Source organism: Chiloscyllium plagiosum, chromosome 25 (assembly GCF_004010195.1).
Source record: "Chiloscyllium plagiosum isolate BGI_BamShark_2017 chromosome 25, ASM401019v2, whole genome shotgun sequence".
Taxonomy (NCBI): domain Eukaryota; kingdom Metazoa; phylum Chordata; class Chondrichthyes; order Orectolobiformes; family Hemiscylliidae; genus Chiloscyllium; species Chiloscyllium plagiosum.
In genome coordinates, this window is record NC_057734.1 from 24,822,492 (window position 1) to 24,842,048 (window position 19,557).

General features: G+C 37.8%; 1 protein-coding gene across 2 annotated transcripts in view; it reads right to left on the reverse strand.

Annotated features, from left to right (window-relative positions):
* Positions 1-552: 552 nt before the first annotated feature.
* ift81 (intraflagellar transport 81 homolog) overlaps positions 553-19,557 on the reverse strand; it is a 110,133-nt gene continuing 91,128 nt past the window's right edge. Inside the window, exons 19-20 of one of the 2 annotated variants that reach the window (XM_043715705.1) lie at positions 6,268-6,314; positions 3,507-3,664 (exon numbers count right to left, since the gene is read on the reverse strand). In XM_043715705.1, coding sequence (XP_043571640.1) covers positions 3,613-3,664; positions 6,268-6,314 — 99 coding nt within the window. In that variant the 3' untranslated portion in view covers positions 3,507-3,612. Of the gene's footprint in view, positions 3,665-6,267; positions 6,315-19,557 lie in introns of both variants that reach the window. The other variant, XM_043715704.1, reaches the window with a different exon arrangement.

The window sequence follows — 19,557 nt, forward strand, 5'->3', positions numbered from 1 at the left end:
TGCTGTTCTACTGTTCCTGTGTAGGGTCGGCTCTCGTATATGCACAGATTTCGAATGAAATCTGGGAATAGAAATCCAGGACAAAAGCAGAAATTGCTGGTGAAATTCTGCTTTCTCTCCACTGCTGCCAGACCTGCTGAGTTAACATTTTGAGTCCAGTGACACCAAGGGAACTAATAGCAGCTAGGAGAAAAATGTTTTTTATGTTGAAGAGAGAGAGAGAGAGAGAGAGAAAAAATGCGATATGGAAGGAATAGGCAAATGAGAGGATTTGTGATATGAGGCCAGGATAGAAGAGGAGCTAAGTGTGTTATGGACCAGGCCAGAACCTCCTCAAAACATTTCAAAAAATAGCCCAGACCCTAACTTTGCTCATTGCTTTAAGCAGGTATAACATGGATATTCCAGGAGAGATGCAATTGGCCAAACCACTTAGTTTTGAACAAAACAGAATTTATTTACAAGATTGAAACACAAACAAGAGAGAACAGAATACCAAATAACTTAACCTATCATAAAACCTAGTCAGGCAGCATCTGAGGAGCAAGAGAATCGACCCACATCTCTGCTTTCTCTCCAGTGATGCTGCCAGACCTGCTGAATTCTTTCCAGCAATTTCTGTTTTGATCCATGTAATGTGATAAGTGAATAATGAGTGGGCCAGAATAGGTTGACTGCTAAAAGTAACCCACGTCATGACAGGACCAGGTGTGAGGGTGGGTTAAAAAAAAAGGGAAGGGTGGGTTAAAAAAAATGGAAGGATGGAATTAGACTATGAAGTTATTGAACTCCACGTTGAGTCCTAGAGGCTGCAGAGTACCCAAGTGGAAAATGAGATGCTGTTTTTTTAGCTTGCGCTGAGGCTCAGGGTTGTTTCAGATCTCCTGCATCTGCAGTTCTTTGTTCTATTTTAGTAAAAATGCAGGGTGAGTTTCCTGGAAAGGCATGATCCAGAAAGTTTATGCTCAGGACGGTGGTCACTTTGCCAGGCAACCCTATAAAGCATTCAGCAATTGTGGCCGCATCCTAGAAGCTGAACAGAGAGGCATCGCTTAATTGGGAAGCCTTCACTGCATTAATCTCACCTTTGCTCTTTACCTGATCAGGTGGTGAATGGAAATAGAAACCCACTCACTGTCCCCTTCATGTGTCGGTAGCTCCCACCAAAGACAGTGGGCTGCAATCTAAAGATTTCTGGAAGTCTCTTATTGTCCTGTCAATGTTTGCGGGTTCCTGCAACAATGGAACTACATCCTAGAATGAAAATTGAACCCATTGTGGTAGAAACAAATTAGTCTAATGAGTCATTTCATTATCACTGGAAAAACCAATCCATTCAGTCATGTTGGTAATATGGCAAATAAAACTCTGCATTTTAACTCAGATTGTTGCACACACTTTCCATGAGGAACTATGTGCTTTTAATTCCATGTATCAAACATTTAAAATGCACAAAATAAATCATTTCATACACGTTTATACACTACATTTTTATTGTGACAGCATTACATGCTGGGAACTATATCAATATTTTTAACCTAATCATAACCTATTCAAAAGATCAGGCATACTTCTGAAAACAAGTGCAAACACTCATTCTGAAACCTATCATAATACTACAAAACAGCTCAATCTGCAGATTCACTGTTCCCACAAATATAGTTATTACTCTATCACATTTATTGGTCTTCTAAATTTTGTATGGAGAAGCACATCAAAGTCTTATTCGCAAAGTTTTAACAAAAATATTTAAAAGACAGCAAACAGAGACAGTAAAGATTGCCATGTGTTTATGGGGAAAAGTGAATCTGGATTATTGTTCTATCAATTTCTTGCCATTTTATTCTGTTTCATGCAATCAGAAATGACAAAATTAGAGCTTGAAGGGGAGCTCCAAATTTTCAGATTATTTAGTACAATCAAGTTCCCATTGCAAATCATTGCAGATTCAGTGATGTTGAATCCAGTATATTTCCTGAGAGACTTCTTTAATCTGAAGAATAATTGGCAGCGACATCTGCACTCAATAATAGGCACAGTCTAAAAATTACTCCAAAAGAAGGCTGCAGTCCCAACTGATTGACTTATTTTCAGCTGTTAAGAATATGGCAACTGGCTCCTCTTTGACCATTATACTTAGTACCAAATAATAAGAATCTAATAACGAAAACACTAATATCAAGGAACTAATTGATATAAATTGAGCCTTTACTTGCTTAACAATTGTTATGGCCTGCATTTTGAAAAAACACAAAATCTGGCATTTTCATTAACACAGAAAATCATGGCTCTTATAATCTTTAGAATAATCATTAGAACTTTAGCACTGTTCATATTTTTGATGTACTAAAGTTGAATACAGCCACTCAGGGATGAATAAACCCAATAATTCCGATCGAGTATCGAAATAGAATTCAAGCTCATCTGCAACAATGCTGATTATAAATATTCAGAATAGTTTGCAAGGCAATATACATACTAATTTAAATTATGCTATGAAACCATAAATTCCTCCCCATGAAAGCAGTATAGGATCAAGGCACTAACAGCTCTCTTGTACGACACTGAATTAGTAATTGTTCTCGACTATGAGCACTAGTAAATTATTTGCTTGTGGAAAGAGTACATCACCAAAAGTAATCATGCTCACCTTTGAACAGGTATGAAGCTCTTTTAATGAGGACCAGATTAGGGCACAGTTGTCATTTTGTTCCTGCTGTTTAACTTGGGAGCAACAAAGTTATTCTTAAGTGCTATCATCACTGCCATTCAGCCAATTTAGGTGACAGCACAAAGGTCAATCCTGGGACTTCCTATGCTATAATACCCTCAGAACACACTTGAGATATTAGTGAAGACTCATGGTCGCAATTTTGTTGATACTGGTATGGTTGACTTATTTTTATTAAAACACAACTTTGAAAATCATACATTTCACTGTTTTCATGAAGAATATTTTGATGTAGTTAAGAAATCTGTACATATGTTTGTATTTTCAATATTTGCCTGCTTTACACATTTCCTATGAATAAGCTTCAACATTTATTTTCATTCACACTCTGGTCACAGTTTTTTCTGAGTTGGCCTGAATTGCACAGCTCCTTATATCTGTTTCTCTTTTTCAGCTGATGAAAGATAATGTGGCATAGAAAAATTATGTACAGTAGGTATGATCACTACTCAATTCTCCTGAGGTACCATGGTGAAAAGACAAAAACTTCTATTCCTGCTTTACCCCATGAGAACACAATGTTGTTACAGAAGAGCTGGTGGATCATCAAATTTGTTGTTGCAAATGAGACTTTGTAGGTGCTAATTGCATACAAAATCTAAGTTACTAAACAATTAATTGCAAATTTAGAATTCGGTATATTAACTAAAACCAAGAATAACTCAAAAATAGTTGAAAAACTGTTGAAAAAGCCCCAAGACAAAGAATCTTAAGTTTTTGAGGCACAATAAGACAAATCAATTATATAATTTACAAGATCAATCTGTCCTCTCCTCCTTCCTGTATCACCTGACCAATAGAATTCTGGTGCTGCTGTCTTTGAAAGCACTGTTTCTTGCATTCCATCAGTTGCTCAAAATCTCTCCACATTTTAACCTGCTTCATGTTTGGCCCATGGCTCTCCCGCACAGCTTTCTGCTTCTCACGTAGTTTCTATAGTGGAAAAGGAAACAATGTTTCTAAGATTATTACAAATGTTTACAGTACTCAAACAAACTGTAGTCAGTTCTGCTACAACATGTGTTTCTTTAATGCAAATTGGCTTTAACGAAATTGAAGAATTTAAACTGTTACTTGTAGAATGTGAACTTTCCTTACCTCTATTGGCAATGACATGATTTCGGCTTCATTAGTTTAAATGACGTGGCTATTGTGCGATTTTCTTATAACGCGAGATCGCACAAGAACGGAACTATCACGTTATGTCAGAACTGACTGTACAGCATGAAATACAAAAAATGCTGAACAATTCCTCACATATGTTTTTGCCCCGAAGACACTGCACACAAATGAGATCAATAAATTAAAACATCGCTATGATGAAGCCTTTGGTTATCTGAGGAACAGATGATGGATGACAAAGATCTTAAATCTGGTACCAACCTCAAGCTCATGGTCTACAGGACAGCAACAATACGAGCCCTCCCGTTAATGTTAAAGATATGAACAATGTATAGCAGACAACTCAAACCCTTGAGAAATATTGCTGGCAATACTTGAGCAAAATCCTGCAAATCTACTGGTAGGACAGGTGTTCCAACATGTGTCCTCCCTCATGCCAAAATCCCCAGAGTCAAGGAACTTACTACAGTCAATCAGCTACAATGAGTGGGCCACATCATTCCCATAACCCAAGGCTTCCAAAACAAGCTCTCGACTTGGGGTGTATCTGCAGCAATGGTGATAGTTTTGATGTTTTCTTTCTCTGGTAAGTTGGGCAAATTGGTTTTCAGCTTTAAAAAGTCCATGAACATGTTAGGTCAACCAAGATGGTTTATGTGACTCATTGAACCTTTGAGCAGAACCACATGACTGATGCTGTAAGGCATTTCAAAATATTGCTGGTCTCAGAGGAAGTACAGTAAATAATACTGCTCATTGGCAAAGACGCTAATCATTACAAATGAGAATTCTACATTTATTAATTTCTCCACTTGCACATCACCATCAGCACATTTTAAGAAATGCTTATTGCCACTGCTAGTGTTGAATTGCTTCCTCATTCAGCTGAAGGAGCGAAAACAATGTACTGTGATGTCACACTGTTATTGACAATGATAGTATTGAGTGACAGTGACAAATGATTAATCCCATTTAGATGGTCATAGTACAGATTCTAGCATGTTGGGATCTGTATATGGAGTATTAATTCTGAATGTGCTATACAAACCTGAAATTTCACATGATGGACTTTGGGGATACCCGTTTGAGTACTAGAGTTCCAGAATCTTGTTTTAAAAAGCAACATTACACTTTGCCGTTTCCTCTATTTGCCTCATTTTCCTTTTTTTAAAGCCACAAACTGGCAAGGATTCTTTTAAACTGTTGCATGCTTGCCCAATAGGCAACAAGATATTAATTTGTAGTAATTATGAGTATAATAATGTATTTTGCATATTCCACTTATTATTTGTTTGTTATATAGGTCACTAAACAACTGTTTTATTTAATTGTCTAAACAACATCCTGCAATCTAATTCAAGCATTCTGATGTAATTCGTGTCCTACATTCATCTTCCCACCAACTTCCCTATGCTGAAAATACATAAATACAGTAGTGCATTGCACAATTTTATTACTGATTGATCAATCCAGTGCCAGATGGCAGGCTTTAATTGGTTGAAAGACATTTTTATCAGTATCCATTCATCTGTGCAGTAGTTAGCTCTTATAATTAAATAACACCACATTTAGCACATTACTTTCTTGGTCCTGGTTATCACAAGGATTGAGACCGACTACATTTTGCATTAAGGTCCTTAATTTTACATTTTTGTCTGGAAACCTTGCAGTCACTAAATAAGTAACATACTAAAGTGAATTGTTACCACATTAGTTCATAGCACAAGATTATGCTTACTGCAACTACCTCAGTTTAAGTGTGCCAATGAAATATGGCCTACATTAGGTATTGGATATTACTTTCAGAATCAGTTCCTTCAGGAGCAACTAACATTTGTAATGAAAAAATAGTTGTTCTAAATGATTTACCCAAAATCTGATATATCAAAACAGGAAATTGTCTAAAAATAATTTCCTCTGAAGCAATTTAAATATCATGAAGCAATATTTAAGTTTATATTTAACACATACAATTGCCACTGGTGAAGCAATTGATAAAGTGAATATCTTCCTATTTTAAGGCAAATTATGCAAGCTTAAGTCATGTATATGTAACCATCACCTCTGTAAATTTATTACATATGCTGTTCACCCCTCCTCACTTGTTTGCAACACAATTTTTAACAGTAATATTTGAAATTTGCCTCAGCCACAATTTAAACAATATCACCTTTATGGGAAAATGTACAGGAAAGGTACCATATTGTCATAAAGCCAAAAATTGTTCACTAATGCACTGCAAAGAAGAAACCTGTCATCCCCACTATCAGGCTTCCAGTGTCTCATTACATGACTGCTCTTAATGACCTTTGAAGTGGTCTATTAAGTCACTCACTTACAAAAACAAATTGCTTTAAAGTACAAAGCATTCTCCAATCAAGCTGTTCCAGCTCGCTGACAAAGCGAGCATTTACCTGACAGGAAATTTGTCTCCGCTTCCTCTCCTGGAACAACACTTGAACTAATCAAAGACAAAGAAAATTCCTTGTTACTGTGAATCAGGCACACTTTCTCTCCTTATTCATTTTGGTTTGTCAATAACTACTGAAACACTGAATCATACTATTCTCCTCCATCTCTCCTTCACTGAGTAGTTAAGCAGAACCGGTTTTGCTCGATTCCACTCTTACCCTTTTGGAGAATCTGCTGCAATAGCCTCACATTGCACATCAGCGTTATTATCTTTGGAGTTTTCAGAATGATTTGGCCTTTTCCTATTTCTCACTTGAATACTGGCAGGGAGATTTGCGAGAGCTGCTTGGGACAATTAAAACTAGTAAGATGGGGGGATAGGACCCAGGGAGATAGTGAGGAAAGAGATCAATCTGAGACTGGTACAGTTGAGAAAAGAAGTGAGTCAAACAGCCAGGGCAGGCATGGACAAAGCAGAGAACAAGATAGGACTGATAAATTCAACTGCATTCACTTCAATGCAAGAGGCCTAACAGGGAAGGCAGATGAATTCAGGGCATGATTAGGAACATGGGACTGGGATATCATAGCAATTACAGAAACATGGCTCAAGGATGGGCAGGACTGGCAGCTTAATGTTCCAGGATACAAATGCTACAGGAAGGACAGAAAGGGAGGCAAAAGAGGAGGGGGGAGTGGCGTTCTTGATAAGGGATAGCATTACAGCTGTACTGATGGAGGATATTTCCGAAATACATCCAGGGAAGTTATTTGAGTGGAACTGAAAAATAAGAAAGGAATGATCACCTTATTCGGATTATATTATAGAGCCCCCAATAATCAGAGGGAAACTGAAAAACAAATTTGGAAGGCGATCTCAGTTATCTATAACAATTTTAGGGTGGTTATGGTAGGGGATTTTAACTTTCCAAACATAGACTGGGACTGCCATAGTATTAAGGGTTTAGACAGAGAGGAACTTGTTAAGCATATACAGGAAACTTTTCTGCTCAAAATGTGGACGTACCTATTAGAAAAGGTGCAAAACTTGACCTACTCTTGGGAAATAAGGCAGGGCAGGTGACTGATGTGTCGGTGGGGGAGCACTTTGGGGCCAATGACTATAATTCGATTAGTTTTAAAATAGCGATGGAAAAGGGAAAATAATAGACCAAATCTAAAAGTTGAAGTTCTAAATTGGAGAAAGGCCAATTTTGATGGTATGAGGCAAGAATTTTCAAAAGCTGATTGGGGCAGGTGTTCACAGGTAAAATGACTGCTGTAAAATGGGAAGTCTTCACAAATGAGATAATGAGAATCCAGAGAAAGTATATTCCTGTTACGGTGAAAGGAAAGGCTGGTAGGTATAGGGAATGCTGGATGATTAAAGAAATTGAGGGTTTCATTAAGAAAAAGAAGGAAGCATATGTCAGGTAAAGACAGGATAGATTGAATAATCCTTAGAAGAGGATAAAGGCAGTAGGAGTATACTTAACAGGGAAATCAGGAGGGCAAAAAGGGTCATGAGATAGTTTTGACAAATAGAGTTAAGAAGAATCCAAAGGGTTTTTACAAATACATTAAGGACAAAAAGGTAACCAAGGTGAGAATAGGGCCCCTCAAAGATACGCAAGGCGGCCTTTGTGTGGAGCCACAGAAAATGGGAGAGACACCAAACGAGTATGTTGCATTAGTATGTACTGTGGTAAATGACATGGAAGATATAGGATGTAGGGAAATAGATGGTGACATCTTTAAAAATGTTCATATTACAGAGGAGGAGTCTTGAAACGCAGAAAAGTGGATAAATCCCCAGGACCTGATCAGATGTACCCTAGAACTCTGTAGGAAGCTAGGGAAGTGATTGCTAGGCCTTTTATTGAGATATTTGTATCATCGATAGTCACAGGTGAGATGCCGGAAGACTGAAGATTGGCTAACGTGGTGCCACTGTTTAAGAAAGGTGGTAAGGACAAACTAGGTAACTATAGACCAGTCAGCCTGATGTCAGTAGTGGGCAAGGTATTGGAGAGAACCCTGAGGAACGGGATGTACATGTACTTGGAAAGGCAAGGACTGATTAGGGATAGTCAACATGGCTTTATGCATGGGAAATATTGAGTTTTTTGAAGAAGTAACAAAGAGGATTGATGAGAGCAGAGTGGTAGACGTGATCTATATAGACCTCAGTAAGGGATTCGACAAGGTTTCCCATGGGAGACTGGTAAGCAAGGTCAAATCTCATGGAATACAGGAAGAACCAGCCCTGTGGATACAGAATTGGCCCAAAAGGTAGAAGACAGAGGGTGGTGGTGGAGGGTTGTTTTCAGACTGGAGGCCTGTGACTAGTGGAATGCCACAAGCATCAGTGCTGGGTCCACTACTTTTCAGTCTTGAAACGCAGAAAAGTGGATAAATCCCCAGGACCTGATCAGATGTACCCTAGAACTCTGTAGGAAGTTCTGTAGGGTGGTGGTGGAGGGTTGATTTCAGACTGGAGGCCTGTGACTAGTGGAATGCCACAAGCATCAGTGCTGGGTCCACTACTTTTCTTCATTTATATAAATGATTTGGATGTGAGCATAAGAGGTATAGTTAGTAAGTCTGCAGATGACACCAAAATTGGAGGTGTAGTGGACAGCGAAGACGGTTACCTCAGATTACAACAGGATCTTGATCAGATGGGCCAATGGGCTGAGAAGTGGTAGATGGAATTTAATTTACATAAATGCGAGGCGCTGCATTTTGGGAAAACAAATCTTAGCAGTGCACTTATACACTTAATGGTAAGGTCCTAGGGAGTGTTGCTGAACAAAGAGACCTTGGAGTGCAAGTTCACAGCACCTTGAAAGTAGAGGTAGGATAGTGAAGGCAGCATTTGGTATGCTTTCTTTTATTAGTCAGAGTATTGAGTATAGGAATTGGGAGGTCATGTTGCGGCTGTACAGGACATTGGTTAAGCCACTTTTGGAATATTGTATGTAATTTTAGTCTCCTTTCTATCGGAAGGATGTGAAACTTGAAAGGGTTCAGAAAAGATTTACAAGGACGTTGCCAGGGTTGGAGGATTTGAGCTATATGGAGAGGTTGAATAGGTTAGGCTGTTTTCCCTGGAGCGTTGGAGGCTGAGGAGTGACCTTATCGAGGTTTATAAAATCATGAGGGGCATGAATAGGGTAAATAGACAAGGTCTTTTCCCTGTGGTGGGGGAGTCCAGAACGAGAGGGCAAGGTTTAGAGTGAGGGGGGAAAGATATAAAACAGACCTAAGGGGCAACATTTTCACGCAATGGGTGGTGCGTGTGTGGAATAGGCTGCAAGAGGAAGTGGTAGATGCTAATAAAATTGCAACATTTAAAAGGCATCTGGATGGGTATACGAATAGGAAAGGTTTGGAGGGATATGGGACGGGTGCTGCCACGTGGGATTAGATTGCATTGGGATATCTGGTCGGCATGAAGGAGTTGGACTGAAAGGGTCTGTTTCCGTGCTGTACATCTCTATGACTCATCTATATGCTGCCCTTTTGATGACATTCTCCCAGCTCTATCTCATCGTCTCCTCTCTCAGATTTCTTATTACTGTGCTGTCTGAAGTCCCATTCTAGATAAATTGGTAATGTTAGTGCATAATGCAATGATGATTTAAGGAGGTTGCATCATGACTAAATCAAATTGGACAACAAAATAGGAAGGAAATTGACATAGTTGTGGTGTGAGATGAGGTGAGGATCAGATTTGTGGAAAAGTTAAATATGTGGGAACAACAGGGCAATTTTAATCTTAACAGAACAGTTAGAAGAAAGATAACAAAAAATAGACATTGCTGTAGAAATTCAGCAGGTCTGCAACATCTGTGGAGAGAAAGCAGAGTTAACATTTTGGGACCAGTGATTCTCCAGAACGAGGTTCTTTCCACAGTTGCTGCCAGACTTGCAGAATTCCTCTGGCAATTTCTGTTTTGGTTCCAGTTTTTTGTTTTATTTTAGTGAAAAGATAATATGTGGGTGGCACGGTGGCACAGTGGTTAGCACTGCTGCCTCATAGCGCCAGAGACCTGGGTTCATTTCCCGCCTCAGGCGACTGACTGTGTGGAGTTTGCACATTCTCCCCGTGTCTGCATGGGTTTGCTCCGGTTTCCTCCCACAGTCCAAAAATGTGCAGGTTAGGTGAACTGGCCATGCTAAATTGCCCGTAGTGTTAGGGGCAGGGGTAAATGTAGGGGAATGGGTCTGGGTGGGTTGCGCTTCGGCGGGTCGGTTTGGATTTGTTGGCCCGAAGGGCTCGTTTCCACACTGTAAGTAATCTAATCTAATCTAATCTAATGTTTAAAGGATACTGAGCATTTAAAGGATGGAATACTTTTTGCAAGCATCCAGAACTGCTTTTAACATTCATGTTTTTAATTCAAGAAACATTGTTTAATTTGATGAGATTAAAAATAAGAAATGAAATGGCATAAATAATTGATGTTAAAATAAAATTAAAATGTTAAATTGTAACAATTGCACATTAGGTTTGAGTAAGGATAGAAAAAGTTAATAGTATTATTTGGAGTGAAATACATTTGTACTAAAGGTAGATATGGAATAATAGTAACAGCTAAAAGTAGAAAAATATTTTTCAGAGGATAAAAAAAAACTGATAAAAAAAAAATACATCACTAGACCCTGATGGCATGCTTTCCCAGGTTTCTGAAAGAAATCTGAAAGGGGATAACAAGCTGTCATCACAATTTTCCAATTCTTCTTACAAATGCAAATCGTGCCACTGGACCAAAAAAAATGTCAATGTAAAAACTTGTTCAAAAATGGAGAGATGAACAAATTTACTAACTACAAACCAGCTATTCTAACATTAGCTGATCAACCATTCTTAGAAACTGTAATTTGAGATAAATTTAGTGAGCATTTAAAATGTCTGAGGCAATCAAAGCCAGCATAGAGTTTTTAACATTAGCTGAATTTGACAAATATACTCATTTTGAAATAACCGATTGCAGAGATAAATAATAGTCGATATAGATTTTTAGCCAAGTATGTCATGAGCAGTTTCTCAGAAGAGTTGCAGTATATGGTATGCGAAGTAGTGGACATAGAATATTGCGTGCTAAACAGTTAACTTTTATGGATAATTAGATGTTATTTGGCCTGTGACAATGCAGGGGTTCAGAGCTAGCACAACTTTTTTTTTCACCATACATATATGATTTGGATCTAGGTACACAGTCTTAGAATCTGCCAGTGATAATAGACTCTCCAAGATAGAGATCTATAGCTACAAGAACAGACCTGAGATACTGGGATTATTTCACTTGACCAAATAATGCTTAGAGGACATTTAGTAAATGTTTAAATAATTATGAAAAATTTGAAGACAGAGTGAATAGGAAAAGTTTATTTTCTCTGTTTATGAAGGCAGTGGGGGGTTCATTACATTAAAAGTATCATTGAGAAAGGACAGAGTGTATTAAATAAATTTATTTGCTCAGAAGATTTTGGAAAATTAAATGTTTTGCTATTGGGAATGGCTGAGGCAAAGACCATTAACACTTCGAAGAAAAACTGAATAAATATTTGAAGAAGAGGAAGATACAAAACCATGGAGTCAGCACAGGGCAAACAGCAGATGTGATGGGCTGAGTCATGCTTTATGCCATGTGCTCCTTTCTAAATTGGTTCACTGATTTGAGATTTTACAAGCTGCTTTCATCTTTCTGGAAGATATTGTTTGAAACATTTATGACAAAAGAATCATTGCTAGTGATTCTCTTTCAATGAACTATTAAAATATTCTGGCACGCGTGACAATAAATTCAATTTATTTACTGGAATTATTCAAACGGTGTTATGATTTTTCCAGCTATTAACATGACCTTTCTCAATTTAAGGCCTAGTGTTGGAATGTTTTCACGTATCCAAATCATTATGTCATGTTTGTTCCTAAGTGGAGCTTCTGATGTCATATCCCATCCATCACCAAATGCTTAATTCCATCTCTGTAACATTCTCATCTCTACTTAGCTCAGGTCATCTGCTGCCAAACTCCTTATTCAAGTTTTTGTCTTCCTTTAATTCTGGACTCTTGCATTTCCCTGATTTTCCTTACTGAACCAATAGTCACCATGCCTTCAGTTGCGAGGGCCCTAAGATTTGGAACTCACTCCCTAAACTCCTCTTTCCTTCTTTAAGATGGTCCTTAAAACTTATGAAAACAATCATTCTAATATCATAATGTGGTGTCACATTTTGCCAGCTAATAACACGTGAAGCTTTGAGAAGTTTTATTATGTTAATTATAGTATGAACTTATTGTGTTGCATGTTTGTTAATCCACTTGTAGGGCACCAAGTGGATGATGCCTCCTCCCCCGTCAGCTTTCTTTTCCAGGAGATAGCTCTGACATGGAAAAAAGTCAGTACTCAGAAAAAAAACGACTGAACTTTAATAAATAGCAAGGATTTAAACTCAGAGGTAAGAATCAGTACTATGTCACCTGATTAAACATTTCTGGCTCACTAGCAGATGTAAACCTCACTGTCAGATCAGTAACTTCAAATTCTTATAAAGGACTTTCTCTCCAGAAATGCACAGCAGGTCAGACAGCATCTAAGGAGCAGGAGAATCAACGTTTCGAGCATAAACCCTTCATCAGGAATGAGTTCCTCATCAGGGCTTATGCCCGAAACGATGATTCTCCTGCTCCTCAGATGCTGTCTGACCTGCTGTGCTTTTCCTGCACCACAGTCTTGACTCTGATCTTCAGCATCTGCAGTCCTCACTTTCTCTATTCTCTCCAGAAAGTCAAGCCTACTGAATGAAAAATGGTCATTCGATAACATCTATTCTCACGTAGCTGCCATTAAAACTTTTATTAATTATCATTAATAAAGGTATCCTGTTCCGACTCAAGTGAACTCTGATGCATATATTTTGTTAACTATTTTTTTCAGTGATAGGAAAGCAAATTGGATCCTAAAGGAATGTGTGAATATGTCTGTAGAATGTTATATAAAATAGTCATGATGCATTTGCTCTGCTTTATTTGCAAGCAGAAACCAGTCTCAATCAATTAATCTTAATCATTTGGTATACCATGTACAAAATGTACCTACCTGCTGTAAAGTCAATTGCAAACAGGACACTAAATTCTTATCGAGTTAATTGGGCTCTGAGTGAATTTCAACAATTTGAATATGCATGGTTGTTCTCTGGAGGGAATCAGATCAAGTCTAATGTATCCTTGGCTATTCTGTCATGCACCTTTCATCACAACAGGCTCAAAAGATCACAATGAATTTTAGCATTTTGCTTTCTTAAAATGATTGACAAAAAAAGCCATGAGTCCAATTACTAGAATGGAATGAAACAATAATGTACAACATGCATCACAGTCTGCAGACCCAATTCCAGATGCATAGACAGAAGACATGGTATAAAAGGAAAAACAGACTGCGCCGGAGAAATACAGCAGGTCTGGCAACAACTACAGAGCTAACACTTTGAGTGCAATGACCTTTCATCAGAACTCTGCCTTTACATACAGGACTATTTGCTTGTTGTCTAATATAATCTAAGCTCCTGAACTGGAAAGATTTCTTGTCAAGAAAGTAAAGGGATTGCAAAGTTACTACAGATGGAACCTAAATATTTTGAGTCTTAGGAGCAATCATATAAAATTTGATGGCCTTTTCATATTCCCTAATGGTGTGATGTCAGCATTCCCTGGCTCTTCTCACCTGTTGAACACATACCCATACTCATATTAAAGATCTCCCATGGCTGCCTGAAATGACTTGCTACCATAAAATTTGTGCACGCTCATCATCTAATGGCCACAAATAGAGCAGGATGGGCTGAAGACTGCAGAAAATGATGCAGTGGCTTGAACAGCTGTCATACTGCTTCTTTGTGAAGTAAATGCTTTTAATACAGTTCCTAAACATTCCTATTCCTTCTCTTTCATGATAATGCAATACAAATGTATACCAATAGGTTTCACTATTGGTGGGTGCACAATGGCAAATCTCTCAATTGTCCCACTACCCAAGGCAGCCAGATGCAAAATCAGTGCTGTCAATGTTCAGTTTAACAGAAGAAACACACTCCAAAAAACCCTACCTGCAGAAACCGTTACTCAAACTTTCCACACACTTCAGTTCACATATTCCTCACATCCATCAATCTCAGCTGATTCTTGAAACAGCTACACTTAAAGTTTCTCACTCTAACCTACCACCGAGTGTGCTGTGAGCATAAATCTAGGAGAATCATGACTGCAGTGTCACTGACCTATCAGTGAAAATACATTTAAATTAGTTGCACAGGGACTTTAATGTACAATTTTTTGGAAGAGCCAGATTGCATTTATGAATTTGAATAGATAAATTTTTGAAGTGCAAGTGTATTCCATGCCAACTTTCCGGTCAGAAAACAGAATGCATTGATGTTTTCACATTTCTTAAGTAATGACATACAGTAACCACTCATTGGGAACGACCTATATATTTTCTATGATTGGATTACATACATTGTTGTAGTTTTTAATCTATCCAGATAATATCCCAATCTAACTATCCCTAACTTGGAATAATATTTGAAAATTGCTATATAATACAGCAAAGTTAGATACCTGAGATTGAGTAGTTCAATGAGACAAAGAGCTTTCTTTTTACCTGCTTTATTAGATGAAGGGGATTATACCTCTTTGCCAACAGATAATTTTTCTCAGTAAAGAAATAATTTGTAGAAGTCCCTATTCTTTCAAACTTGTACAACAGTTAAGACCTTAGTTGAGCGAATTCAGTAAAGAATATAATGAACAGTATATTTGTAAACTTGTCATCTTTCTGTGTCTCCATAAGTTCCAAAGAAAATCAAGACGTTTGTCCTAATATCAGAAAAAAATGATCAGCCTTGTAACTAGTAATACTTCACACCAGCCAACTGAATTTTCCCACAAATGTACTTGGGCATTACCCTCAATGTTTCTGCTGTTGAATTAAATGAAATCCACATGTCTAGTGCACTGAGAAATATCACGAAAGACTGCAACGTAGATGTTATCAACCATCTCTACAATAACTTCAATAGGCCTAATAAGAATGATAACAGCTCTGCATTTTAGTTGTTCACCATTTTCTGGGTATACTAAAAGGCAAAGTTCTGTTAAATAACTACAATTTAATTTCACAGCAGCCAATTGTCTTGCAATTTTGACACTGAACACACTCATTTTTTTGAGGTTTCTGTATTCTTAGTTGTCAATGTCCTCCATGCTAATAGAATTAGTAATAGATTATTAAGTAAATGAGCCTTGATGGAATTAAGCTACAGGTCAGGAAGTATCAGTTTTATTCTTTGTTTTTTATGCTTTTTAGCCTCAACCTGAAAGAGCATGTAGACATAATCATGGCACACATCAGAAAAATTACTACCAACAGGATTCATCAAGCAGGTCTTGTGGGCTCCTGGCCTTTAACCAGCAGCTCTAGATATAGGTCCTACCTTAGGTCTTAATAATGGAGGTGCGTATGACCCAATTACAATGTACACATAAAAGTAAATGTTGCCACAGCAACTCTGACCAAGTGATCTGCAACACCACTACCAGCGGATGGAACAAACACTTTCTCCTAAGACAACCTCCTCTTCAACTTCCTCACCTTCTTTAAGGCTGTCCTTAAAACTTTGATCAAGCTATTGTTTGGTTCTTTGGTATAGCTTCTATATTCTATCGTCCACATGTTGTTTTGCTCCATTTCTATGTTAATGAAGGTGGCTGCAATACACCTTCCTTTCAAATTTGATTTGTTAGGTATCAGAGGTGATATTCATGACAGACATCAGATGAGAATTCCTTGATGCTGATAACGGTCACTTCCTAGCCTCAACATTCATTGTCTTTTCACCTTTCAAATTGACACTTAAAAGCTAATTTTCTTGTTTTTTTTCTCAAATGTAGAATCTCTGACTTTCAATATCTTTGAAAGATTTAAAAGTAGTTAATTTATTTGAAATTACAAACTAATTTCAAACAGGTCACATTCTGAAGTTATTTTCACCAAATGGATCCTGTATCCTAATGAGGTTTAAACATAAAATTAACCACAATGATAGAAGGGTTAACTATGTGCATTACTAGCATCCACATTAAAAGGTGCAAATAATTTTCAGCTAAGTCTTATATTAAGGGATCTGGTTTGCCCTTGGATAATAGTGCTTGCCAAAAATTGGGAAGTCCCAACACCAATTAGCGCCTTTAATGTTAAGCTCTGAGAATAGCTTTCAACTATTCTGACTGCGATTGAGTAGGCATATCTGTTCAAATATAGGGTGCATTCCCGCAATTCCTGGTTCTGAATAACAGCTGCCAAGCATATTTCCCAAGACTTATTAGAACAGGCAATGAATTATTTTTGTCAGGAAGTAATTGCTAAAGTTACCTGCACTTCTTATAAAGTTTTTAATCACAGAAGCTGGGTGATTTGTATGTGATTTAATGCCTAGAATCTAAGACATGCAATCCAAGTATTGAAAATAGCTTAAAACAAAACTTAAATCTTTACAATTACAAAAGATTTCCAGCTACATGGATTCCAAAGTTGTTATTTTGGAGTTTTTGTCAATCCTTATCTTTGTAGTGACCACTTGAATGTTGTTTTTATATCAGAATGTGGAGGAAAGAAAAAGGCTTCTTTGAGACCAACAAAAATAAGTAAACTCTATACTAGAAGAATGCAGCTAAGTTGCTATAATCACCACATCTCAAAAGAGTTTAATTTCAAGTTTCAATTGTCACTAAAGCAATGATATAATTCTATATGCAAAATTTGCAATTTTCTTATTGTTGTGGCATAGAAAATATTATTTCATTGTACAGATGGAGGACTCTAGCTAAAACAAATCGGGCCGGATTTTGCTGCCATGAGCATCAAACAGCATCTGCGTTTTTTTTAAAGCATTTGTCCTTTGGAATGCAAGCATAACTCTGTGCTTCTAGTGGATGCCACTTGATTGATCTATTTTGTTCACAAGCAGACATCTTGGTCCTCAGCCTAGTGCAGTGCTCTGATAAATTTTTAATTTTAACAGTAGAGCTGGAGGAATGGCATTTCTTTCATGTAAACATTCTGGACAGAACATGAAGTTCAACAATTCCAGACCATAATCTATTTCCCATTTTGATTTCTTTGCATGTTTTGGCCAAAATCTTGCTTTTCTCTTGATTTTGCTTTCAGTTGTCAACTGTTTTACTATTCTGCCATTTGCACCTCCTCCAGCTATCTTTGGTTTCTTGACCTGCATGAATCCAATGGCTGCAAACTCATCTCATTTAAAAAAAAATTATACACCTAATGGTAAGATTCTGGGAGTGTTGCTGAACAAAGAGATCTTGCAGTGCAGGGCAGGTAGAAGGATAGTGAAGACGACATTCAGTATGCTTTCTTTATTTGTCAATTCTGGTTTTCCTCCTATAGGAAGGATGTTGTGAAACTTGAAAGGGTTCAGAAAAGATGTACAAGGATGTTGCCAAGATTGGAGAATTTGAGCTACACAGAGAGACTGAAGAGGCTGGGGCTGCTTTCCCTGGAGCGTCAGAGGCTGAGGGCTAAGGTTTATAAAATCATGAGGGGAATGGAAATCGTAAATAGGTAAGATCTTTTCCCTGGAGTGGGAGAGTCAAGAATCAAAGGGCATTGGTTTAGGATGAGAGGGGCAAGATTTAAAAGGGACGTAAGAGGTAACTTTATTCATGCAGAGTGTGGTGTGCATGTAGAGTGAGCTGCCAGAGGAAGTGATGGAGTCTGGTATAATTGCAGCATTTAATTACAGCAATTATACCCAATTTGATGGGTATATGAATAGGAGGGTCTTAGAGGGATATGGGCCAAGTGCTGGCAAGTGGGACCAGATTAGTTGAGAATATCTGGTTGGCACAGATGAGTGACTGAATGGTCTGTTTCTGTGCTGAACATCTCTATGACTATTTCTAATTTGTAAGGCACAGAATGAACTGTGAAGATTACAGATTCACAGTTTACAAGAGTGACGATTCTGCTCCTTTAACAACGTTATGGCGTCCTTGGCTTTTCTCCCTCCCAGAGAGGTCTAAAAAGACAGACTCTGAAAATTCTTAGGTTTGAAGGATTTTAGGGCCAATCGGATTATACCTAACAGATACTGCCTTAGGAAAAAGGCTTTCAAGTTAAAAATAATTGTACAATGAAAGGGTAGTGGCCAGTTCTCCAAGCTCAGCTTTTCTCTGGTTGGGTTCAGTTTTAGCACAGTGGTGTTTTGAAGCTGCTGGACCCAAAGAAGCAGGTGCACGCTGGTACTCTCTCGCCTACGTCTCCCCGATAAGACCGTGTTTGATATTACCTTTTGTGCCACGGGGTACTTAAGGGGATTGTTGCAAGTATTGGAAACAGCATCATAATGTTGTGATAGTCTGTTGGGTTTGCGGATAGGTTAAGTTATTTGGCATTCTGTTCTCTTTTGTTTATGTTTCATACGGTAATCTTCTAAATAAATTCTGTTTTGTTTAAAACTAAGTGGTTTGACCAGCTGCATCCCTCCTGGAATATGCGTGTTACACCTGCTTAAAACAACCAGCAAAGTTAGGGTCTGGGCTACTTTCTCAAAATGTTTTGAGGGAGTCTAGCCTGGTCGATATCACAAAGAATTTGAAAGCCTATGCATTTCACCTTGTCCTCCACTGAGGTATGCTCATTATCAGATAGCTGACCTGATAATCGTGAGAATAGAGCTATTGTCTAAACCATCTGTGTGTATGTGTATCTGAAAACCATCATGCACTGTTCACTTGATTAACAACGTCTTGCAAAATAAATTTCCAAATTAGAAGTGCGACTGAAATAATTGCGCTCAGAATAAGGGTTTTGCATTAAATTATTTTACATTTGTAATTACTACATATATAATTTAACTCTCACTGCAAGAGGACAAATGGATCACTGATATTGGACATGTGTTACCTTTGCAGTAGAAAACAATCTTGAATTTGTATTACATATGGAGCTGAACTGTGCAAATGACTGAGCTATATAGTACTCAATATGATTTCACACCAACACTGGGTTTGTGTAAGGTTAAAGTAGTGCAATTTTTGGAATGTTTGCCTTTATAAACTTAAAGAGTTTAATTTTGATTAACCAAGGTAAACATTTCTTCTTGTTCCGATCTAAATATTAACTTTTTCTCTGGCAAGTAAAGGAAATGAAATTAATGCCCCCCCCCCCCGTTACTGACGGGAGTTTTAGCCTTGATTTTTA